Source organism: Centruroides sculpturatus, unplaced genomic scaffold, assembly GCF_000671375.1.
Source record: "Centruroides sculpturatus isolate CEXI.00-Female unplaced genomic scaffold, Cexi_2.0 scaffold1002, whole genome shotgun sequence".
Taxonomy (NCBI): Eukaryota; Metazoa; Arthropoda; class Arachnida; order Scorpiones; family Buthidae; genus Centruroides; species Centruroides sculpturatus.
The window spans coordinates 120238-144400 of NW_019385192.1; the positions used below are offsets into that span (position 1 = coordinate 120238).

The 24163-nt window shown below is 24.5% G+C and overlaps 1 protein-coding gene across 1 annotated transcript in view; it reads left to right on the plus strand.

The window, feature by feature from the left end:
- The first annotated feature begins 675 nt into the window (after positions 1-675).
- Positions 676-24163, plus strand: part of LOC111635967 (probable ATP-dependent RNA helicase DDX43) — a 100156-nt gene continuing 76668 nt past the window's right edge. Inside the window, exons 1-5 of the mRNA XM_023381117.1 lie at positions 676-797; positions 14631-15247; positions 17412-17576; positions 18575-18736; positions 22950-23031. Of these exons, the coding sequence (XP_023236885.1) occupies positions 676-797; positions 14631-15247; positions 17412-17576; positions 18575-18736; positions 22950-23031 (1148 nt within the window). The remainder of the gene's footprint in view (positions 798-14630; positions 15248-17411; positions 17577-18574; positions 18737-22949; positions 23032-24163) is intronic.

Below are 24163 nucleotides of genomic sequence, written 5' to 3' on the forward strand. Positions count from 1 at the left end.
CAATTAAAAATAATAATAAATATTAACAAATTTATTAATATATAGTACAAACTGTTTAATACGTTTAAACATAATTACTCTATTTAAATATAAATACTTGTAATATCGTAAAACGCTAAAATATCGTAAAATTTAAACACATAATTTCAAATAAAGTCAAATAGTAAAATATTAAAAATTTTAGAGAATTTTATTTAATGTATTTTCTCCATTTATATGTATAAATAGGCTATTATACAGTATAATTATATAGTTTTAAAATTTTATATCCCTCTGGAGGACGAAATTAGAAACTTCTTATATGTTTCAGATTCGCTGTATTTTTATTTGTCACAATTTCCGTCGGATTGTGTTCATGTAAGAATATTTTTGTACGCGTTAAATAACAAAGTACAATTTATTTCTGATAAAAGAAAAATATCAGGTAAATTTTATTTCGTCTTATAATTCGAATTTCTAGAATATTTACTCCGTACTTATTTTACAAATAATCATTTTAAAATTGTTTTAAAAAAATTATTTAAAAAAAATGTAATCAATGAATATTTTCATTCATTCTCGTATAATTTATAATTTAATATTTCGTATTCGATGTTTATGAATGTTAATCGTNATATTGTTTATAATGGTTATAAATTGTAAATATTTAGTATTTATGTCACATTGATAATTATAATGGTAATAAATTTCAGAAATTTGAAGCCGAATTCAGTTAAATGCCAATATGATGATTCATTATGGGATGAAAAACTAGATATTAGTGATGAAAGAGAGAAGAAAAATCATACATATTCCAGGTATAAGAAGTATTAATTAATGCTGTTTTATGTATAGATAAAATTGAAAATAAATTAGTAGTAGTAATAATAATTAATTTAAATAGTCAATCTTGGAACTGTGTTATGATGCTTTTTACTGAGTTTCCTACAAGAATTTATCCAAAATAATGTTTGTCTTGTCAAATACTTTTATTTCATAAATTACCATTCAGTAATCATAGGTATTTTTGGGATAATTTATCTCCTCTTCAGTATGAAATTTTACATTGTCCTTAAGAGTTGTAGAAACATAACATGATGTAGGAAATTCAATAGCCTTAACTTGTATATTTTTTAAGAAGTATTATCTGTTAGTACTAAACATTAGGTATTTATTTTTGTATCCAGATATACCAGAATATTGGCACACAGCTGTTATCTGTGTACTCAGATATCTGTGCAAACCCATTTAAAAGATAGTGTGTATGTGCATATGAAAAGATCATAAATGAGCAAAATAATTTTAAATTATTAAACATTTTCTATAATTTAATCATATATTTAGGTGTTTTTAATTGACTTCTTTCTAATGATTTATCGTTTTCAATTTTTAAAAGATTACTTTTGCAAACTAAAACTTTTAATTAGTTGTAATATAAATTTCTCTAAGTTTTATCTTATTTCAATAAATTTATTAGGATGACACATTATAATGATTCATTTTAAAACAATATATGCTTTTTGTATTAAAAATATTTGTAGTTTTTAGTGCAAAGTTTTTCTAGTGCATGTATGTGTTGAAAATGGCATAAACAAAATTGTTCCTTACAGGACATTAGTAATGAAAAGTCTAAGGCATTGTCCATATTCCTTTTTACATTCTTTCCAGAAACTCTTATTTGCCATCTATGCAAATATTCAATGCTACTGATAATTCATTGATATTTGAAAGTGTTTTTTTTTTTTTTTTTCATTGCTGTATATGTTAAATTAAGATTAGAAAATTTGGCCACTTTGATTTTTTTTAGTTTGGTTTTGGTTACTTTTTATCAAAAATATCTGGCAATATTGTCATGTTAGTGTGTTTTAAAAACATGACAGCATGTTTATTATTTAAGTTTGAAGATTTCATGAAAAAGAAAACTTGCATATTAATCTTAAAGTAATATTTTGACTCGTTTCTCTGAGAATTTGTATTATAACAGACAATCTTCATAAGTAAGAATAGAATTTTTGGGAGACTGGATTTTGAAAATTAGAATTAACAAGTAAAACGGCAAAACCATATTTGGTACAAGACTATGTCTCAGAGACTCACTACTAAGTGGAATCACTTTGACGCCTTTTTTTTTTTGTTTGTTTTTGTTTTGTTTTGTTTTTTTTTTTTTTTTAAGTACTCTTTCTGCCCTGTGGGCACAAAGAGGGCCTCATTTTGCAAGCCCATTATGGGTTCGACCAGGCCCACAATGGGGCTGCCAGGTGGTGAGGGACGGGGCCCGACATATCCGAATGGACCACCCCCTGAAAAATTCCTTGGGATTTTTTGACCCATTCGGATTCAAACCCAGTCCCCCAGAGTGGTAGGTTGCCACCTTGACCGCTCGGCCATTTGGCTGCTCACTTTGATGCTTAAGGCGGGTCTCATTCTCATTATCCAATCTTCTTTGGTATAGCTGCTTTTGGGAACGATCGTTCAAACTTTGCCAGCCACGACCACGAGGTCATTCATCATGCATTTTCAGTGAAATTAACCTATCCAATTTTGAAATTTCTCTCCATTTCATGTCGGCCCTGGTTGAATTTTTGTTGATGCGTAATGAAAATTTCTCGTTTTTGAAAAATAATCGTGGTTATTGTATCGTCCGAAATTATTTTTTTATTTTGCACAAACAATATACAGTTTAACCCGATTATAACGTCAATGGATGTAATGACAACCAANTATTATAATAAATTTCAGAACTTTGAAAATGAGTTCAGTGAAATGCCAAAATGACGATTCATTATGGGATGAAAAACTAGATGCTAGTGATGCAAGAGAGAAGAATCATCAAGCATATTCCAGGTAATAAATAGTGTTAATGATTTAATTATAGGTAAAATTGAAATTAATACTAATTTTAATGAAATATGATTGTTACAAAACAATCTAGAATTTTGTATGCTGAGTATATATAGACTGAAGAATAATAATTTAAAAGGATTTCTGCAATATTGAAAAAGTTAAACTAGTGAAAAACACTATGTACTGTTCATACACTACAGATGTGCCAGTTAATCATTTGCTAATTGTTAATTATACTATTCAGCATCTCCACCACCAATTAATCAAAGTGACAATTAATTTTACAATAAGTGAGTTATAGCAATGACTCCAAATCAAACCGAAGTTGTCACTGACTGATTATATATATACATGAATCAGAGTTGATTTTTCAGGGGTCAATTTTTCTGTTTTCCAAATGCCTATAATAATTCTCAATATCTTGTTCAAAAGATAATGTGTATAAAATTTCATGTTTTTCTGTAAAGGTGTTTCTGAAGTATAAGCAATCAAAAAGTGCAAAAATTGCCAAAAAAGATGACCTGTATTTTCTTCATCTGGTACTGCAGATGTTCCTAGAGAGAAACTACTGGGTCTAGAAAGCTCAGATTTTAAATTTCAGTCTCATGTTATTGGTGAGGTGGTGGTGGTGAAACTTCTGAGTCAATGAGTCAAAGTTCACAGTGGTTTCCCTTAGAGCTATTTTACTTTTATCACTTTGTTTTATGCTTGTAAGGATAAAATTGCATTGAAACGAATGATTTTCACTCAGATTAGTATCCAGAATAACAAAAATTTGAATCAATGCAAATTAAACTTTTAAAAACAATTTTACTAATGGTATATTGAAAAAGTTGGTTGGCAGTTGTCACATCACTGAGTAGCCATCAAACTGTACAGTTTGTCATTGTCTTAGGTCTTGATGTAATAATGCACTTATTAACCAAAAAAACAATTGATATTCAAACAAAGACATTTAAAATGTAAAAAAAATGAACCAAATAAAAATTGACAATTTGGATGAGTCAAATTTTTTCTTTTGATAAAGATGAACTTGGCGTTTTGAAGTGGTACTTGCAAGATTTTTACATTTTCCATCGAGCACCTAGCTTATCTTTACCAAAGAAAAACTCTTAAGAAAAAAATTTAACTATCATCCAAATTATCAAGTGTTTACTTGGTGCTACTTTTTTACATCTCAGAGTTTTTTGTTTGGATTGGAGAAATTGATAACCATTGCATTGAAAAACATAATTTTAAATTTTAAAAGTAATAATTATTAAAACATTAAAAAATGATGATTAAAGAAACAATGGCTTTATATTAATAACTATAGTTCAGGATAATCATGGTGACATATCTAGATATTCCATTAGAAATCACTAGGTTTTTAATTTTATTTTTTTTACTTTTACAGGTAAATAGAAAAGTCCCAAAGGACAGTTGATATTTATGCCCCAAAAATTAACAAATATACATAAAAACAAAGACAATAAATTACATAAATTAAACAATACATTTTTACATTTTAATTTAAAACAAGAAAAATTAAGAAATACAAAATCCTCAAAATTACTTAAATTTCAAGAAATACAATAAAAAAAAGGACCTCTGAGATACACTCAAAGTGAAAGAATGGAGTGAACACACAAGATGAAGGTGGTAGGTTTTTGATGGAATACATAAAAAAGCAATCATAATAAATAAAACCATTAAAAAATTAAAGTAAATTAAGTGATCAAAATATTTAATGTGTTCAAAAAACAAAAGAGAACCTAATCTGATCTTAGCAAAGCTAGAATTTTGAGTATATGGTAAGTTGCATAACTTATTAAGAGGTAAATAAATTTTATCCAAGAGGGAAGACATAGCCACAGAACAAATAGGTGATTCATAATCAATGCAAGACTAAAAATTGGTAAAAGAAATATCATATCTAAAGTGCATTAAAAGGTTTACAGAAATGCTATAATATTCCGTATCTAATAGCCAGAGATTTAACTATAGCAATATGATTTTTAAAAGTAAGTTTATTATCAAAGATTATTCCCAGATCACAGAATGATGTAATATAATTAATAGGAGTAGAGTCAATATAAAAAGTAGGTAAGGGAGATTGTGAAAATTTAAAGCAAAATGCATAATCACAGTTTGTTTATTAATCCTGAGAATTAGCAGATTCAAATAGATTCTTCAGCAAGTAAATATCTGTAGGATCTTTTGGATTGGACATATCAATTTAACACTGAAAGACAATTTCTTATGTATAGTATATTTGGTGTCATAAATGAGAATATAGTTTTATAAAACATACCAGCTTAATATTGTCAATGTGAGCTACAACATTGGATTTAAGATGGCAAAGATTGTTAATATATATTCAATAAAAAGGCCACTGAGAATAGATTCTTGTTGAACATCCACATTATGAATTTCTTGATTTTATTCCTTGCATATTTTGATTTGAAACAAGTAATTGAGCCAAGAATGAATTGCTGGGTTGATATCATATTTTTGTAAAACAAGTCAAGAATATTTGATAAAATGAAATCAAAGACACTGTTAACATCAATGTATGTAACATAATAAGGTTGCTTATTTTTGAAATATTAATTATAAAAAACAAAATTTGTATCAAATTGATAGTTGTGAAATGATGACAAATACCACAATGATGAAAGGCAGAAGCTTGCTTGTCAATGGAGAATAAAATCTATGATGTGTACAGATTTTACATGTTTTTAACATAGTGGGTGAATGCATAATAGGACAAAAGTATTCTAATCTGTTCTAGGAATTGGACTAATTATTGAAGAAAGACATTGATTTAGAACAAAGCTTGACTAAGCAAAACAAGTAGAAAGTTTAGAAAGAATAACTGCTGAGATAGGTTTCAATGATTTAAAAAATGATGGTAATTTGATTCTGATTAAACGTAAAAGTGTTAAATAAATTAATAGCTTGAGACATCTCAGAAAACTAAAAGATATTGAATAGGAGTATGAAAAGAAGGTAAGTGATTTAAAATCAGCATTGAGAGAAGTATTAATGAGTTTTTGTTTAAAATATAAGTATATATTCTCACTTCCTCAGCTGTTTACTTACAAGCCTAGAAGATTGACAATGGCATTTGGAATGTCAGTGGAATCATACTCGATGTTCCAAACGCCATTGTCAAACTTCTAGGCATACAGGATGGCAGCGCTGAATGTCCAACATTCACGTTTTGCGATAAAAACTTTGGCTGCAACCTCTAATGTTCTTGGATCAAGAAAGACTTGCAAGAAATTTTCTTGAAAAATTTAGAAATGAAAACTCGAAGGTCTTAGGATTAGAAGCAAAGGAATCAATTATTTTTTAATAGGCAATTAAAGGAATCATACTTTAATAAAGTATTTTAAAAAGGACAAAGAACATTCCTTATAATAATGTTTATTCATATCCAGTCATTCAAAAAGATCTCTTGAATTTCCAGATCTCTTTTATTTGATCCATTGTTTCTGGAGTAGATTTTGTAACTTTGTTACAGGACTAGAAAACCATTTATGAGGAGACCTTGATTTTACATGTTTTTACAAAATCCTCAATACTTGATGTTTAAAATATTGTAAGTAAGATTAGTACATGCAGTGCATGACAAACTGGAAGATTCTAAAAAGAACCAATCTAAAGAACATAATTATCTGGCAGCTAATTTTTGGTTAAAGTGTGACCAGATTGGGATTTTAACAAATCATTTAGTTTTATAGTGATTGGGTCAGTAGAAACATCTAAGCAAATGGCTGAATGATCAGAGAAATCTATTTGTAAGGGAAGTGGACAATGCACAATTATTTTAAAAAGCTAAATTGAGGTAAGAATTGCCATGTGTAGGGGAAAAATGCCTTGGGAAATATTAAAAAAATACTTCTCATTGAGAAACAAAATTTTTTCACAAAATACATTATTTGTATTTTCACTCGGAACATTTTCAGTTTGAATAAAAACTTCAATCATATGGTACTAATAAATTTTTACATGTATATGTTTTTAAAGAATAAAATTTGGTTTCATTCATAGCCGATTATCACATTTGATCAATTAATTTTTTCACATGTGTATTTTCAGAAGAACTTTTTTCTTTTGGCAATGTAATAAGAATTGTTTAAAATTATTTCATATCATTATGTTAACTACATTGCACTTGTCACAATTCTATACAGACATTGTTTTATTATTAAATGACTTGAAAAAATGTGATTGCAAGAAATATTAATCATCACACTTAGATCAGTATAGAACTGCCAAGAAAGTATATAATCAATATTTTACATTGGTTCAAGATAATGTTATCTTTTTTAATGTCAAGAAACTTAGAAATAGTGTAATCAAAATTATTACAGTATGAAATTAACATCAGGAGCACCAAAATTCAGCAAGTAAAAGTAATTTAATGTAAAAATAAATGTTTTCCACTATTTAAAACATTCATCTTCAGGTTTAAGAGTTCTGCAATAGAACAAATTGAAAATGGAACATGCAATTTAAAAGTTGATTTTGAGCAGTTTTGACTGAAACTTATTATTGGGAGATTGTAGAGTTTGTGCAGCTTTTTTTAGCAAAATCAGTTATCATAATAATTTATTTCTTAGAAAATGATTGATCACCAAAAGTAATATTTGCCATGTTATTACCTTAGATTCATCTTGATTTCAGGTAGTTCTATAACGTAAAGTATACTGTAGTATTATTGATAAAATATTTTTGTTATTTTAGCTTATTATTATTATTACTATTATTATATATTTTACTAATAATATTTGATAAATAAAATGGAAATGAAAATAAGCCTGGAATGATGATAATAAAATTTTTTATTGTTATTTTGTTTTTTGACACCTAAAATTAATTTATATAAATATAAATGTCTAATAACCCAATTTTTTATTTTATACAAATCTGCTGGATTATATTGAGCTACATTACAGCTAACTTTAATAATTAAATACTGAGTAATTTTACCTAGAGGTAGGTGATTAAGTTGCCATCTCATGATAAATTTAATAATAAATTAATATTTATTTAATTTAGTGAGTTCTGGAAGAAAATAGCCATGTGGTAAGTGAGAGTTGCAGACTTGAGTCACGCTATGGGCTGATTCTTTTCTTCCAGAACTTTATGTATAACTAGCTTTTGCCCGCGGCTTCGCTCGCGTTAAGAAGTATTATTAATTAGGTATAGTTTTTTGCGGCTTTACTTTTGTTTAGCGTGTGTAAAAAATTAGGGCCTACAAAACTTCTTTGTACACAATTCTTAACTATTCTGTCATTAGGCGCTAAAACTATCAAGCTATTGGGTGAACTTACTCGTGAGCAAGCAACATAAAACTGTCCATGAGAGAACATTCTTCAACTTCTCCATTAACGTTCAGATTTTCTTTAGCCATTTTAAAAAAGTCTAACCGACAAAACCTATACTTAAACCAAACGAAAACAAAACAAATGCCAAATACAAAGCAGAGTCTATAACCAAAACTACTAAACCGAAACAAAGCAAATGCAATCCAAAATATGCCAAGAAAAGAACAGCCAAAATCGTCAAATATAATCCGCTAGAAATATTTAGGTATAGTATGTACTATTAGATACGGCGGCCACTNTTTTTTTTTTTTTTTTTTTTTTTTTTTTTTTTTTTTTTTTTTTTTTTTTTTTTTTTTTTTTTTTTTTTTTTTTTTTTTTTTTTTTTTTTTTTTTTTTTTTTTTTTTTTTTTTTTTTTTTTTTTTTTTTTTTTTTTTTTTTTTTTTTTTTTTTTTTTTTTTTTTTTTTTTTTTTTTTTTTTTTTTTTTTTTTTTTTTTTTTTTTTTTTTTTTTTTTTTTTTTTTTTTTTTTTTTTTTTTTTTTTTTTTTTTTTTTTTTTTTTTTTTTTTTTTTTTTTTTTTTTTTTTTTTTTTTTTTTTTTTTTTTTTTTTTTTTTTTTTTTTTTTTTTTTTTTTTTTTTTTTTTTTTTTTTTTTTTTTTTTTTTTTTTTTTTTTTTTTTTTTTTTTTTTTTTTTTTTTTTTTTTTTTTTTTTTTTTTTTTTTTTTTTTTTTTTTTTTTTTTTTTTTTTTTTTTTTTTTTTTTTTTTTTTTTTTTTTTTTTTTTTTTTTTTTTTTTTTTTTTTTTTTTTTTTTTTTTTTTTTTTTTTTTTTTTTTTTTTTTTTTTTTTTTTTTTTTTTTTTTTTTTTTTTTTTTTTTTTTTTTTTTTTTTTTTTTTTTTTTTTTTTTTTTTTTTTTTTTTTTTTTTTTTTTTTTTTTTTTTTTTTTTTTTTTTTTTTTTTTTTTTTTTTTTTTTTTTTTTTTTTTTTTTTTTTTTTTTTTTTTTTTTTTTTTTTTTTTTTTTTTTTTTTTTTTTTTTTTTTTTTTTTTTTTTTTTTTTTTTTTTTTTTTTTTTTTTTTTTTTTTTTTTTTTTTTTTTTTTTTTTTTTTTTTTTTTTTTTTTTTTTTTTTTTTTTTTTTTTTTTTTTTTTTTTTTTTTTTTTTTTTTTTTTTTTTTTTTTTTTTTTTTTTTTTTTTTTTTTTTTTTTTTTTTTTTTTTTTTTTTTTTTTTTTTTTTTTTTTTTTTTTTTTTTTTTTTTTTTTTTTTTTTTTTTTTTTTTTTTTTTTTTTTTTTTTTTTTTTTTTTTTTTTTTTTTTTTTTTTTTTTTTTTTTTTTTTTTTTTTTTTTTTTTTTTTTTTTTTTTTTTTTTTTTTTTTTTTTTTTTTTTTTTTTTTTTTTTTTTTTTTTTTTTTTTTTTTTTTTTTTTTTTTTTTTTTTTTTTTTTTTTTTTTTTTTTTTTTTTTTTTTTTTTTTTTTTTTTTTTTTTTTTTTTTTTTTTTTTTTTTTTTTTTTTTTTTTTTTTTTTTTTTTTTTTTTTTTTTTTTTTTTTTTTTTTTTTTTTTTTTTTTTTTTTTTTTTTTTTTTTTTTTTTTTTTTTTTTTTTTTTTTTTTTTTTTTTTTTTTTTTTTTTTTTTTTTTTTTTTTTTTTTTTTTTTTTTTTTTTTTTTTTTTTTTTTTTTTTTTTTTTTTTTTTTTTTTTTTTTTTTTTTTTTTTTTTTTTTTTTTTTTTTTTTTTTTTTTTTTTTTTTTTTTTTTTTTTTTTTTTTTTTTTTTTTTTTTTTTTTTTTTTTTTTTTTTTTTTTTTTTTTTTTTTTTTTTTTTTTTTTTTTTTTTTTTTTTTTTTTTTTTTTTTTTTTTTTTTTTTTTTTTTTTTTTTTTTTTTTTTTTTTTTTTTTTTTTTTTTTTTTTTTTTTTTTTTTTTTTTTTTTTTTTTTTTTTTTTTTTTTTTTTTTTTTTTTTTTTTTTTTTTTTTTTTTTTTTTTTTTTTTTTTTTTTTTTTTTTTTTTTTTTTTTTTTTTTTTTTTTTTTTTTTTTTTTTTTTTTTTTTTTTTTTTTTTTTTTTTTTTTTTTTTTTTTTTTTTTTTTTTTTTTTTTTTTTTTTTTTTTTTTTTTTTTTTTTTTTTTTTTTTTTTTTTTTTTTTTTTTTTTTTTTTTTTTTTTTTTTTTTTTTTTTTTTTTTTTTTTTTTTTTTTTTTTTTTTTTTTTTTTTTTTTTTTTTTTTTTTTTTTTTTTTTTTTTTTTTTTTTTTTTTTTTTTTTTTTTTTTTTTTTTTTTTTTTTTTTTTTTTTTTTTTTTTTTTTTTTTTTTTTTTTTTTTTTTTTTTTTTTTTTTTTTTTTTTTTTTTTTTTTTTTTTTTTTTTTTTTTTTTTTTTTTTTTTTTTTTTTTTTTTTTTTTTTTTTTTTTTTTTTTTTTTTTTTTTTTTTTTTTTTTTTTTTTTTTTTTTTTTTTTTTTTTTTTTTTTTTTTTTTTTTTTTTTTTTTTTTTTTTTTTTTTTTTTTTTTTTTTTTTTTTTTTTTTTTTTTTTTTTTTTTTTTTTTTTTTTTTTTTTTTTTTTTTTTTTTTTTTTTTTTTTTTTTTTTTTTTTTTTTTTTTTTTTTTTTTTTTTTTTTTTTTTTTTTTTTTTTTTTTTTTTTTTTTTTTTTTTTTTTTTTTTTTTTTTTTTTTTTTTTTTTTTTTTTTTTTAAGTACTCTTTCTGCCCTGTGGGCACAAAGAGGGCCTCATTTTGCAAGCCCATTATGGGTTCGACCAGGCCCACAATGGGGCTGCCAGGTGGTGAGGGACGGGGCCCGACATATCCGAATGGACCACCCCCTGAAAAATTCCTTGGGATTTTTTGACCCATTCGGATTCAAACCCAGTCCCCCAGAGTGGTAGGTTGCCACCTTGACCGATCGGCCATTCGGCTGCTCACTTTGATGCTTAAGGCGGGTCTCATTCTCATTATCCAATCTTCTTTGGTATAGCTGCTTTTGGGAACGATCGTTCAAACTTTGCCAGCCACGACCACGAGGTCATTCATCATGCATTTTCAGTGAAATTAACCTATCCAATTTTGAAATTTCTCTCCATTTCATGTCGGCCCTGGTTGAATTTTTGTTGATGCGTAATGAAAATTTCTCGTTTTTGAAAAATAATCGTGGTTATTGTATCGTCCGAAATTATTTTTTTATTTTGCACAAACAATATACAGTTTAACCCGATTATAACGTCAATGGATGTAACGACAACCCTAATATAACGTCAAATTTTTATCGGTCCCACGATTTTACTATACTAGATAATGTTAAAAAACCTATTTGTAACAACACCCTGTTTTAATGTCATATTTGAAGCATTCCCAAATTTACAAAATTAGATTACAAATTTTTTTTATTCAAAAAATAAATTTAATAAAGAAAATCAAATTAAAACATGGTTTTATCAGAATCATTACAAATTTTATTTAACATAGAAGAAACTGTGTTTGGTCCTAAGGTCAGAGTTCACTTCTTAGAATGACTGTGGGTGGTGGTACTCTCCCCCACCTGACTTTGGTGGGGTGAGGTGCCTGTTTGTAGAAGAGGGTTGCCATTTTGTATTTTATTTTGACTTGTTTCTCAGTCCCCTGACTACCTAAAAGTCTGGATTTTTTTATGTGCAAATGATTTGGGCACCTAATACTCTGTGCCAAATATCAACTCTTGACATGTTCTCCTTCATATCTCTGTGCTGGTAACATAAAATGGCAGTACAATTTTATAAACAAGACAGTCTTGTCAAAAATGTGTGTATTCTTTATCATCATGAATTAATATTAAAATTATATTGGTATTTTATAAATTAATAGATAACAGTATTTTGTGTATATGCAAAAAGAAAAACTTTTTTATTATTGCATTCAAGGTAGTACTTATATGAAATATTTTGCCTCCTATTAAGTAGTCATTCCATTTAACTGGTTAATATTTTCTAGTTTCATGAATGACAAGTTAAGAGGTTTTCACAAAACAGAAGACAATTTTTTTTTATATAAAAGGGATTTTGAGTCTGTCTGTAATATCATTCTTTCTAAATAAAGTCATTGAAAGCAAAAGTAAAGAAGAGCTTATTCAAAATAAAAATAAAATTCCTGTACTTTTTTTATAACTGCTCTAATTAGCAATTCAGAAAATTCAATAACTAAACTAGTTAATTTTATAATTCAGATATTTTGTTAGCTGTTTTAATTGCTGAATAAAAGTAGTTGTTTTTTACATTTTTATCTAGTTAATACTATATCACTAATTTTATATTGCCTTTAACAAAGCATTTTTTTTATATTTTACCATCAAAGTTTTTCAAAACAGATCTAGATCCACATATATCACACATTAGATCCACATATATCAAATTGATCTTGTACGTTGAGCTTTTGTTTTGTAGATAGATATGTTGTTCTGACAATAAAAAAATAAATTAATTTGCAAAAAGTTAAATAAAATTTATCAAAAGTAATTTTTTTAAAATCAAAAGTACATTAAAATGTTTAAAGTTTTTGTAATTATATATATATACATACATACATAGTCTCTGACTTATGGACATCATAAAATCCTAAAAATAGTACAAAAGTTGAGCAATAGTTGCAATCTATAAATGGAGTTCTGTTTCAGAGAGCTAAAAATAAAAATTATAAAATTAAGATAGGAAAGTTTTATTCTTTACAGTAAATATGTTAAAATAAAAATACTAAACACACTTAATTAAAACAAATATTTTCAGCCTTATTGATAAATCTTTGTCAGGTTTTTTAAATAGAGATTCTATTTTTGGAATAAAATATTCTCTGATGTAAAATTATGTTTAGATAATAATGGATTTTTGATTACCCAATATAACACAAATTATAACAGAAATAAAATAGATTTAAATATAAAACTAAAAATAAAATACTTCTATTTTTAATTTTACTCTATATTTTATTTTATTTAGTTTTATATTCAAATATATTTTACAGGAAATCCTTGTTAATTTGAACTTGGATAGTACTTTGAAATCCTGTTAGTTAGTAACAGTACTTTTGTCCTAGCCAGGGATATAGAGATTTACATGTTAATGAATTCAGTTAATTTGAAATGTGGCTTCTACAAAATTTGAAGTGAAAATTCTGTCTGAACTGTATGCATATGTTAACTTGTTCATTTAGATCAAAGTGCCTTGATGCTATAAGAGAACAATAAACCAGGAACAACTAATCTGGTCATTATGGCTTTGCTTTTACAGTAACACATTTTAATGCTATCCTCAGAACAGTTTATTGCTTTGTGTTTTGCATTTAACACATGTCGTCCCAGTACTCGCTTATTTGTTTGGAGTTGTACATTGGACTTGTACAGATCTCGAGCAACTCCAGACCAAAACAAGAACAACAATTACTAAGCATAAACAGCATCATCTAAATCTGCCATAGAAAGATTAAAAGTGTCACCTTATTCATGGACTACCCCTTTTTTTTTTCTCATAACACTGTTTTCAGGATTGCAAGATTGCCCTGTAAGTAGAAGATTGAGATATTTTTAGGACTCTAGGCTACTATATTTGGGGGACTTACTACTTATTAAGCCACTTTAAAAATAATTTGAGCTACATTTTCTAGGAATTCAGTTATACTTTTTATAAAACCTATGTCAGTTTGTGAGGCTCTCACTAGACATGTACTGTTTATCTGATATTTATTTATATTATTATTAACAAAAATAGCATTCAGTATATGTAGCCATATTCTGTTTCCTTAATAAATTACAACATTTACGTGGCATTTGGCATATTGTACAGAAATATATAAATCTTGGATAATTAGAAACTCAATAATTTGAAGTTGCAATTATTTTGTTTCTTGAATTTCAAACTAATGAGGATTTCCTTTATTTCTGTTATAATTTTTATTACATTGGATAATCAAAAACCTGTTAAGATTTAAAAATGTAATTTACATCAAAGAATGCTTTATTCCAAAAATAGAATCTGTTTGATAAGTTTTCATCTGATTTCTAATCAGGTCAAAAACATTTGTTTTTAATTAAATTTAATTGCTGGAAAAGTGTGTGAGTGTTTATTATTTTTAAATACTGTGGAAGGTCCAGCTTTGACTATTATTGATATGTTAAAATGCATAAAACATTATTTAAAATGTTAATTCATTTTTGTTCTCTGTTTATAGTGTTTTTACAAATATTTCTAATGTTTAAAAAGGACTGCTACACAATAGCTTGAAATTTGTCAGTTGAAAATGCACAAAAGTCTGAATTTGATATACTGATTTCTGAAATCACTTTTAGTGCAGTACATCACATATGAAATAGTGAGTTCTTTAAAAGTCAAAGACTACCTATATTTAAAAATTGATACTGTCAAGTACAAAAATCAATTATTTAATATTTCATTAATCTATTTTTCCAATACAGTATACTATATTTCTTTTATTATAAGCTGTAATTTTTTAAGTGAATAAAAGGTATATATTTATTTACAGTCGGACATTCATTCAAACCAAAAGAAATTCAAATACAAATGACTCGGATCAATTAAGAAAAAATAATGAGCCCTTTTGGAAAAATTCAAAAGATAATGAAAGAGGAAATTGGAGAAATAAGGGAAATAATGATGAAAGAAGAAATAACTTGAAAGAACGACAAGGTTGGGGAAATCAGTCAGGAAATAATGAAAGAAGACAATTTGATCCAAATTCAAGAACAAATTGGAATAATACTTCAGGCAGTGGGGAAAAAAAACAATTTTATGATAGAGAGAAATCTAATTGGCGAAACAAATATAGCAATGAAGAAAGACAGAATAATGATCGTTCGGGTAGGCGTAATAAATATTTTGATGAAGAGAAACAAACACATAATGATAGAGAGAGATCTTATTGGAGAAATAAACCAAATGATAATTATCAAGAAGATAATTGGGATAATCAGAATAACAGCAAAAAAGATTTTGAAAATAGTGAGCCATCATCATATAAATCTAGATATAGTAATAATGAAAAAAGAGATTACAATAATAAAGGATCAAATTTTAGAAGTGGTAATTCAGAAGCAAAAACTACAATGAAAGTTGCAGCTTGTTACACAGGAAGAATAATAGGTAAGGTTGTTGTTTGTTATACTTTAAAATATTACATTTTCGATATTTATTTTTAATATTTTAAAAGCTGTTTAAAACGATGATGATAAATTTGCACGGTCATGATTTTAGTCACAATTTCATGTCAAAGAAAAAAAATTAAAAAAAAAATTTTGGATGGAAGAACTATGATTGGATGATATGAATTTTTATAATGTATTTGGGTGCATGTGTTTGGGATGAAGGATCTCATTAAACTGTTAAAATGCTGTTTATTGAAAGAGGTTCATTCTTTGCACAATACCTGATCACTTGGAATGTTTACATTTATTCACAAGAAAGGTCTAAACATGATTTGTCATGTTCTTTGCAAAGAGAGTAGATAGAATCTCTGAAGGAGGGAAGGTTTTGATATCCAGGAGTGAACACAAGTATTTGGCAGACAACTTTGAAAGTATTTCAGAGAAGTAGATATACATTGGTAGGAACTAGCCAAAGGCTATATGCACACATTTGAGTAGCAGCAGCTGCAGCTCTCTTATAATTATATGAAAGATGCACATACATCTGCTGGCATTTATAAAAAATAAATGACTGTGTTCCAAGGATATAGGTTTTTATAGATTTAGTTTCTTGAATGGACATTGTAATTGACTTCAAATCTTATTTCTTGTGACTCAATTTGTCTTGCCTCTGTTTCCAAGTGAAAATGGAAAATCCCTCAAGATTATGAGAAAGGTTAATGTTGGTTTGAAACCAACATTAACCTTTCTCATGATAGATATTTTTTTATGATCTTAAGAGCATTATTGTTTAAATTAGATAGTGTATAAGACTAAGTGATTTAATATGGACACTATAAACAATGCCTGGTCATTATGAATAATAACAAACAACATCAAGCATTGTAATAAATTTTGTGTTCTTTGTAATGATTTATCACATTGACTGGTCAATATGAATATTGCTAACATCTGTCAGGCAAAGTGATGATAATGATACTTTGAAGAATAATCATTCAACAAGATATTAAATTTTTTTACACTGTATACAAAAATGACATTCCAAAAGTTTCCTTTAAGTTGATTTTTATGACAAAATTATATCATTTTTGTTAATAATTAAATTAATGTTATTAAATGTATTAATACTTTTTGTTAATACTTAAAAACTGAATAGTTTTTAAAAGTGAAATTTTTAAAAATTATTTTACTAATATTTTGTTCAATGCTATGTGCAAAGTATTTGCCAAAGTTAATAAATAGAATCATTATTAAAATAAATTATGTCGTGTGTGATTTAATAAAAAGTTTAATGTACACCTACATTAATATAAACCACATAATATGAGCAAAATTTTCTTAAAATACTGAAATAATTTGCAAAAATAAATAAATCATAATGAAAAAGTGGACCTCCTCATTTTTTATTTTTATTTTTTTAAGATTCAAATTGCCCAAAGGAAATATAACTTTATCCATAATGTCTGGTCAATTTAATAAATTAATCAATATTTATCAGGCTGCATGGCCATCTTAGTCATTATTTATAATGGCTGGGCATTATGAATAATGACCTATTAATGACTTGGCCCATAACACACACTTCTCATCAATAGTTAGATGCTAAGTTCAAATGTTTGGAAAATACCTGCCAGGAATGTTGGTCCAACAGGAACAAACAATATTCTATATCAATATAACTATTGCTAAATCATTTTTTTTAATGCATACTTTGCCTTTCTTTTCATTTAACAAATTTGAAGTAAAACTATTTTATATTGATAAGATTTTTTTGTAACAATTAAATGTACCATAATTTTTTATGAAACTTTGTAGAGTAATTACAGTAGAAATGCAATAAATTTCAGTAATAAACAGATCATTTTAAGTTTACATTTGTAGTCATATACTGACCATAAAGAGTTAATATTGATTTCAATTAATATATATTAAAATATTTTTTTAAGAATCAATGTAAATATGCTCAATTTTAGAATCCAATTTGTAATTTTGATATAAAATTTTTAAATAATTTAAAACACGTTTAAAAATTTTAAACTACTATATGTTGTATAAATATGAATTACTCATTTGTTTTCTTCTTTTTTTTCTAATGGAGTGATTTATTTATATATTTTTAAAATATAAGTAAATATTATACTATAAATTGCAATAAATTGTAGGCCGTCAAGGATCAAAAATTCATAGTTTAGAAGACTCTTCACAAACTAAACTCAAAGTGATACCACAGGAGGGTCAAGAAACAATTGTAGAAATAATTGGTCCTGAAAGTTGCAGAGAGAGAGCTAAGGAGCTTATACAAGAACTCATTGCACTAGAATATCCTGGTAAAATATTTTTAATAGTTTAAGAAATTAACTTTTAATGTTTAGTATAAAATTTACACAAAAATAACTGTTTTCAGATAATTTAAATAGGTTTATTTGTGTAAATTTTATATTAAATATGAGTTTTACTTAAAAACCTAAAATCTTCAATATCATTATTGCTTTTATTAATTTCTAATAGTTAATTCTGAAAAGTTTAATTAAATAATTGATTTTTCAGCACAACTTTTGTTCCCTAAATAAATAAGTGTTTAAAAGTAAATTAACATTTTTATATTAATGTTAACTTTTGTTAACATTTTTATATTGTAATAAATAGCAAAATTTTACAATTTAGATAACTTTAGAATTTCCAGAAATAAGTTACAGTACAATAACTGTACTATAACTTAATTATTTTTTGCTTTAAGACAATTAAAATGTGAAGAACATATATACAGTAACAGTTTAGAACTTTAGACTTTTTTATTATATTTTGAACTAATTTTTAATTTTACTCAACTGTGCTGTATTAATATTTGTTATTTAGTATGTACACTTTTTCAGTGGTATGTACCTCCTTTGTTTCATTATTTGGTGACATTTATAATAGTGTCAAAAGCTTCTTGTTAAACTTTTATTGTATTTAAGTACTTTAAAGCTTATTCAGTAATGATAGAAATAATTAAAAGATTATATAAACCTTATATAAATATTCAGGATTATATTGGAACTGATTTCGGAATTATGTGATAGTTATCTTAATATTTTTCTTTACAAATTATTAAACATTTTTATATTTGTGCATATGACTATTTATGCATCCTTATAAAAAGAACAGATTTTATAGGCCTACAACATAATAATGAATCAGTGCTCATTATATTTATAGTAGTGATAATAATTTAAAATTTATTCCAACTTTGAAATCAGATTACAATTGTATTTAATTTCCATTTAATTAAATTATATATATTTGAGTTTTATAGAAAGTTTAAAAGTTTTATTAATTTTATTAGTCAGATCAGAACAACGCAATCATAAACAACACATGGAAAGCAGACAAAATGCTGATGTAGTTCAGTTAACAGAAGAAACAGATGTTAAAAAGGAAACACCAACAATAAATTGGAAAGAGTTAATAGCAGCTAGTCAAGAAGAAAAAACAAGAAAATGGGAAAGTAAGTTTTAAAATTTAAGAATTTAAATATAAATTTTATTAAAATTAAAGTAATAGGTATTTAGTGCAATCACACTGCTAATATGTACTGTAAATATGTACTGTAAAAGTTTTTAAAATTTCTTTTATGTTGCAATGTGAATTGCATTTGTTTTTATTTATAGTTAATATTTATAAGAATATTTAGGAATTGATATGGATTAATAAAACACAGAATTACTTTAAATTAACAACATTAATTGGCCATGTGCAAGACTGATATATTTAAGGGGGAAAATTTATATAATGAAAACTTTTCATTAAAAAAATTAACCATTCAAAATTACTTTAAAAGAACTATATTATAAGGAAACCAACCAAAGAGTCATTTTCAATCAATATCTGACCATTGTCAGCTTACAATCTTAATATTTAACAGTTTAGAATAATGCAACATAGAATATACAAAATAATACCTTCTAAATTAATATTCTTAACAGTTGCATTTTGTTTCAAATTCAAAATTTGTAATAGAACTTGTGAAATTACATAAAATAAGAATTATATTTTATTTTGATTATTTATTTTATTTTAATATTATTAATATACAGGATGCATATGAAATTTGCAATGCTTGGATATGGCTAAAAAATTCCATCAATTTTTTTATTTCTGTAAGAGGTTAATTGGAAAATTCACCTAGTTGTACAAATCTCTACAAAATACCTAGGTTTTGTTTATTTTTTTTTATATTTTATTTTATTTGTACATTAAACTTTTAAATGTTAAGATTGCTGAAAATGGTCAGATCTTAACTGAAAACATATCTTTTTTAATTAATAATAGTTATCTTCCTGAAGTTAGCAATTATTTATTTACTGAAAACATTACATCCTTTTATAATTGTGCCTTGTGGAATAGAATTGTTGGAAGTGGAAATAAGGAAGATTTTTCTTTTTGCATAGAAAAGACAAATCTCAGAGAAATTTTCAACATTATTGGCCAATCTAAAACAACAGTTTGATTTGCCTTATGAAAAAGACAGTTCTTGCTCTCCTGCTTGATATAGATAGAAAAAAAGTCATGATCTCAGAAAGGATTTAACTTTTGTGATGTGATATTTTTTCTTGTAACTATGGCTCCAAAATCAACACTATCAACCAAATAATTGTACTCAACTAGAGATCATTTTTAATATACAGGATGATTCAAAAGTCGCAGAAATTTTAAAATTAATAGCTCACAAACTATTTACAGTAAGATAATGCAGTTTTTACAGCAATGCTTAAAGAAGTGGGATTTTTTAGGTGTAATAAAAATTTTAGTACCAAAATAGTTACATTTCTTGGTATAGGTCGGGCTGTAGAAAACTGAATGCTTCTGTAAATTTGTTAAAATAAGAATAAAAATATAAAAATATTCTTAGTGTAACCTCTAGTAACAACTACACAAATTATGTAATCTTATCAAGCGTCATCTATGGCAAAAATTAACTATTCTCATACTAAAATTTTTATTACACCTAAAAAATCCCACTTCTTTCTAAGCATTTCTGTAAAAACTACATTATCTTACTGTAAATAGTTTGTGAGCTATTAATTTTTTAAAATTTCTGTGACTTCTGAATCACACTGTACAAGATAAATGTCAAAAATATAAAAGTTTATCAGACAAGGTATAGAAAAATGAAATCACAATTATCACCCATGTACAAAATGTCACAACTTCATTTGACCAAATAAGTGACATTTTTGAAAGAGGAATGAAAAATCTGTGGTCATCTCAGGGAGGATATGAGATTAGGAGTCAGTTCATCAAGGGGAGTTCAATTTAGATGGGCTAGGTGGTAAAAACTGTTTCTTGGCATAACCGATGTAAAGAAAAACATATTGTATTTATAGTCATCAAATGGATGAAGGTTCCATTATAATTTGAGGAGCCTTTTTGTTTGGAGAGAAAATTGATCATATTATAGTTCCTGCTTGAGTGGACTTAGCAGTTTATTAGGAAGTACTCTGATACACTGATTCTATTTGGTCTACTTATAGCTAGGAACGATTGGAAGTTTTAACAGGACAACTGTTGAAACTTCCAATCATGTGTCAGCTTTAACAAAAAGTTACACTACTCAAAAACCTTTTTAAACTGCAGCCAAATTTATTATCAATTTCAAACGTTTTCAGTCATCTTTAATGACCTTTATCAAGAACAAACAAAAATCAAATGCTGCTGGATTTGTATTAACGATAAATGAGTTTTGGAACGCATTTAAAAAACTTATAGTGCACAATCTTGTGCTGTTGGGTTACCATTATAAGTGGGCATAAATAAAATAAAACAAATAAAAAATGATAAGATACATCAAATAAATACATAGATGAAAATAAAATAAATTACTAAAACATAACTATAAAAGCAAAAACATTAATGCATGTGTAGCCAGATCGCACACTTAATATGTGTGCTTTTCTAAATGTTGTTTCACTATTTACTGTTACTTCACTACAGTTCTTTCCTGTTGAAACTTTACATTACGCTTGATCTCCATGCTGCCGATATCTTACTTGCTTCTCTAAAGTTGATTGCTTGTCCTTCTTGACTGGTTTTGTAAATATGCCAAGCCTCTGCATACTTGAGGTGTTTCTTGTCGTGAATTTTTTGTATCAACTTTGCCTTATCCCATTTCGCTATAGCTTTGATGTATCTTATCATCTTTTATTTGTTTTATTTTATTTATGCCAATATATTTATAACAGTAACCCAATGGCACAAGATTGCACACTACAAGTTTTTTAAATGTGTTCCAAAACTCATTTATTGTTAATACAAATCCAGCAGCATTTGATTTTTGTTCGTTCTTGATAAAGGTCATTAAAGATGACCGAAAATGTTTGAAATTGATAATAAATTTGGCTGCAGTTTAAAAGGTTTTTGAGTAGTGTATCTTTGTTAGAAATGCAGTATACGAAGAGATTAACAAAAGGTTGGAAAGGTTGCAAAAGAAAACATTTGAATATTGTATTTCTAAATTATAATCATAAAAAATATTTTAACTTTTACAAACTAAAAGTGAAAATATTTCAGTTACACCATTTTGATAATCATGAATCTTACTAATTTAGTACCTGTTACAACCAAAATGGTCAATAGAGCTAAAAGCATTAAAATATTATTTGACGTTTTACCTCCAAGAAAAATTAACGTTTTTAATCGATAAGAAATATATTTTGATATCGCAGCTTTTTTTATTTAAATTGAATGCATTAAAACCAAAAAGTTGAAAATTGTTTTAAATATATTTAAATATTACACGACCACCGATTGAGATCTTATGACTCTCAGTAACGGCTAACTCAATGCATTGAAAAGCAATGTTCTAAACAACACTTATCTCAGAGATTTTTACAATATATTACAAAATTTCAGATAAACTGTATCCAGATAAATAAATATTTTAAGACTATAATCAACTTGTGATAATAGTTTTAATAAAATTGGCAACAGCTCTTGCTCGACCTTCCCGGCACTGTAACAAGTAGTTAAAGAGACCTTAGGGAAGTCTAATTTTCAGTCATTCTATGATACAAAATTTAAGTAATAAAAGAAGCTTAAAAGAAGTAATTTTGATNTGGAAGTTTACCTTAAAAATATTTTACATTTTAAAAATTTTTATATTTTATATTGAAAATATTGCAATTCTTTCATGGATATTGTGTAGCCCAAACTTCAACCCCATAGAAAATGTGAGAGATATTCTGGTATGAAGAGTATATGCAAATTTGCAGTTTTCAAGCACATGAATTAACCATTACAGTTATGGATGGGCTGAAGTTCTCACTTTTGCTAAAACTGATTGAATAATTGTCAAAAATGGTGGTGTAACTAACTTATTATTGATATCTATTTCAAAATTAGGTTTATACACAGTCTTATGTTTATACACTAAACTGGCCTTTTGTTGTATTTTCCTGATTATTATGACTGAAATTTGATTTCTTTGGAAAAATGATAATTTTATTTTAGTCTTTACAGTGTGTAATGTTCTATAATTTCATATCTATGAAAAGTATAATTTACAAGAATTAATGTATCTTATAACAAAGATTTTTCTAGAATATTCTAATTAAACAAATTATATAAACATAGTTTGCTTTTCAACTTTTAATTTATTATCATAAAAATGTTTTAAAGAAACAATAATTATTATTATTGAATAAGTAAATGTATTCTTTTAGAAATGCCACCAGTGAAAAAAAATTTCTACGTTGAAGATCCTAAAATTAAATCAATGTCATCAGATGAAGTTGAAGAATTCAGGTAATTCAAATAATTAAAAATTTTATTTTTATACTTTTAAAATAAATTATATATATGAACTGTTATAAGCAAACTTACTTTAAATTAGTATTGTCATTTATTCATGAGCTGAAATTTATTTATTTTTATGATCTAAGTATGTCATTAATAAATTAATTTGTTTAAGTTGATTTAACATACTTAAATTGTTTGCTGTCATTAAAAGATACCTCCTAAAATATTAATGTTGTGTATTGAGGAATATCATTTGTTATAAATGAAATTAATTTATCCTGAGCATTTTGATGTTTGTTTCATTTGTAACTTTTTAACAAATTTTTCCTAATTTTGCAGTGTTTAATTTTTTTCTGAATTACACAAGGAAAATTAGTTCAAAAAATGATGGGGAAAGAAATGAAGAAAATCATTTTTTAAATTTTATAATTTTAAAAAAGTTAAAGAATTTTATAAATTCTTTAGCTTTTTTTAAAAACTTTTACAGAAGTTTTTTGAAGTATATGCAAATATACCTATTTGTAAATAAAAGAGAATATGTCAGTGATATGTCTGAATAATTTCATTAGAAGTATAAACAGTTTCATATAATTAAAATTTTAATTGTTTTCACTTGTGAGAATGCGAGAGTGGAGAAAAATTTATTTGAAAATTTATTCATCTTACTTATTACATGTTGGTGCAGTCTTAGATTTTCCCACTTGATTAATAATTCCAATGTAATATTTTAGCTTTGACCAAAAATCGTAGTTTTGTATGGGAAAGGGAAGTAGAATTTTCCTTAGAAACTTCTTATCACAATTATTTGACGAACATCTGTCCCTTTTGTCAGATGTATGTTCTGTCAGATGATCAGAATACTAAAATCTGATAGGTGGAAACTTAGAATAAAAAGGGGACAAATTCACGAGTTTGGGGCAGTCCATAACGAAAGAACTTGCCACAGAGACAGGCAGTCAACATTAAGAACAACCTGCCATATTAACCGCAGTCAATGACCAGAAGAAACCTGCCATAATATTAGAAAAAGAAGATAGTCCCGCTTCGACTCTCTAGTGTTCATCTCACATTCTCCAAGTTTGATCGACAGAGGTATTATCATTATTTTTAATTGATTGTAAACTCTCTCTCTCTCTTG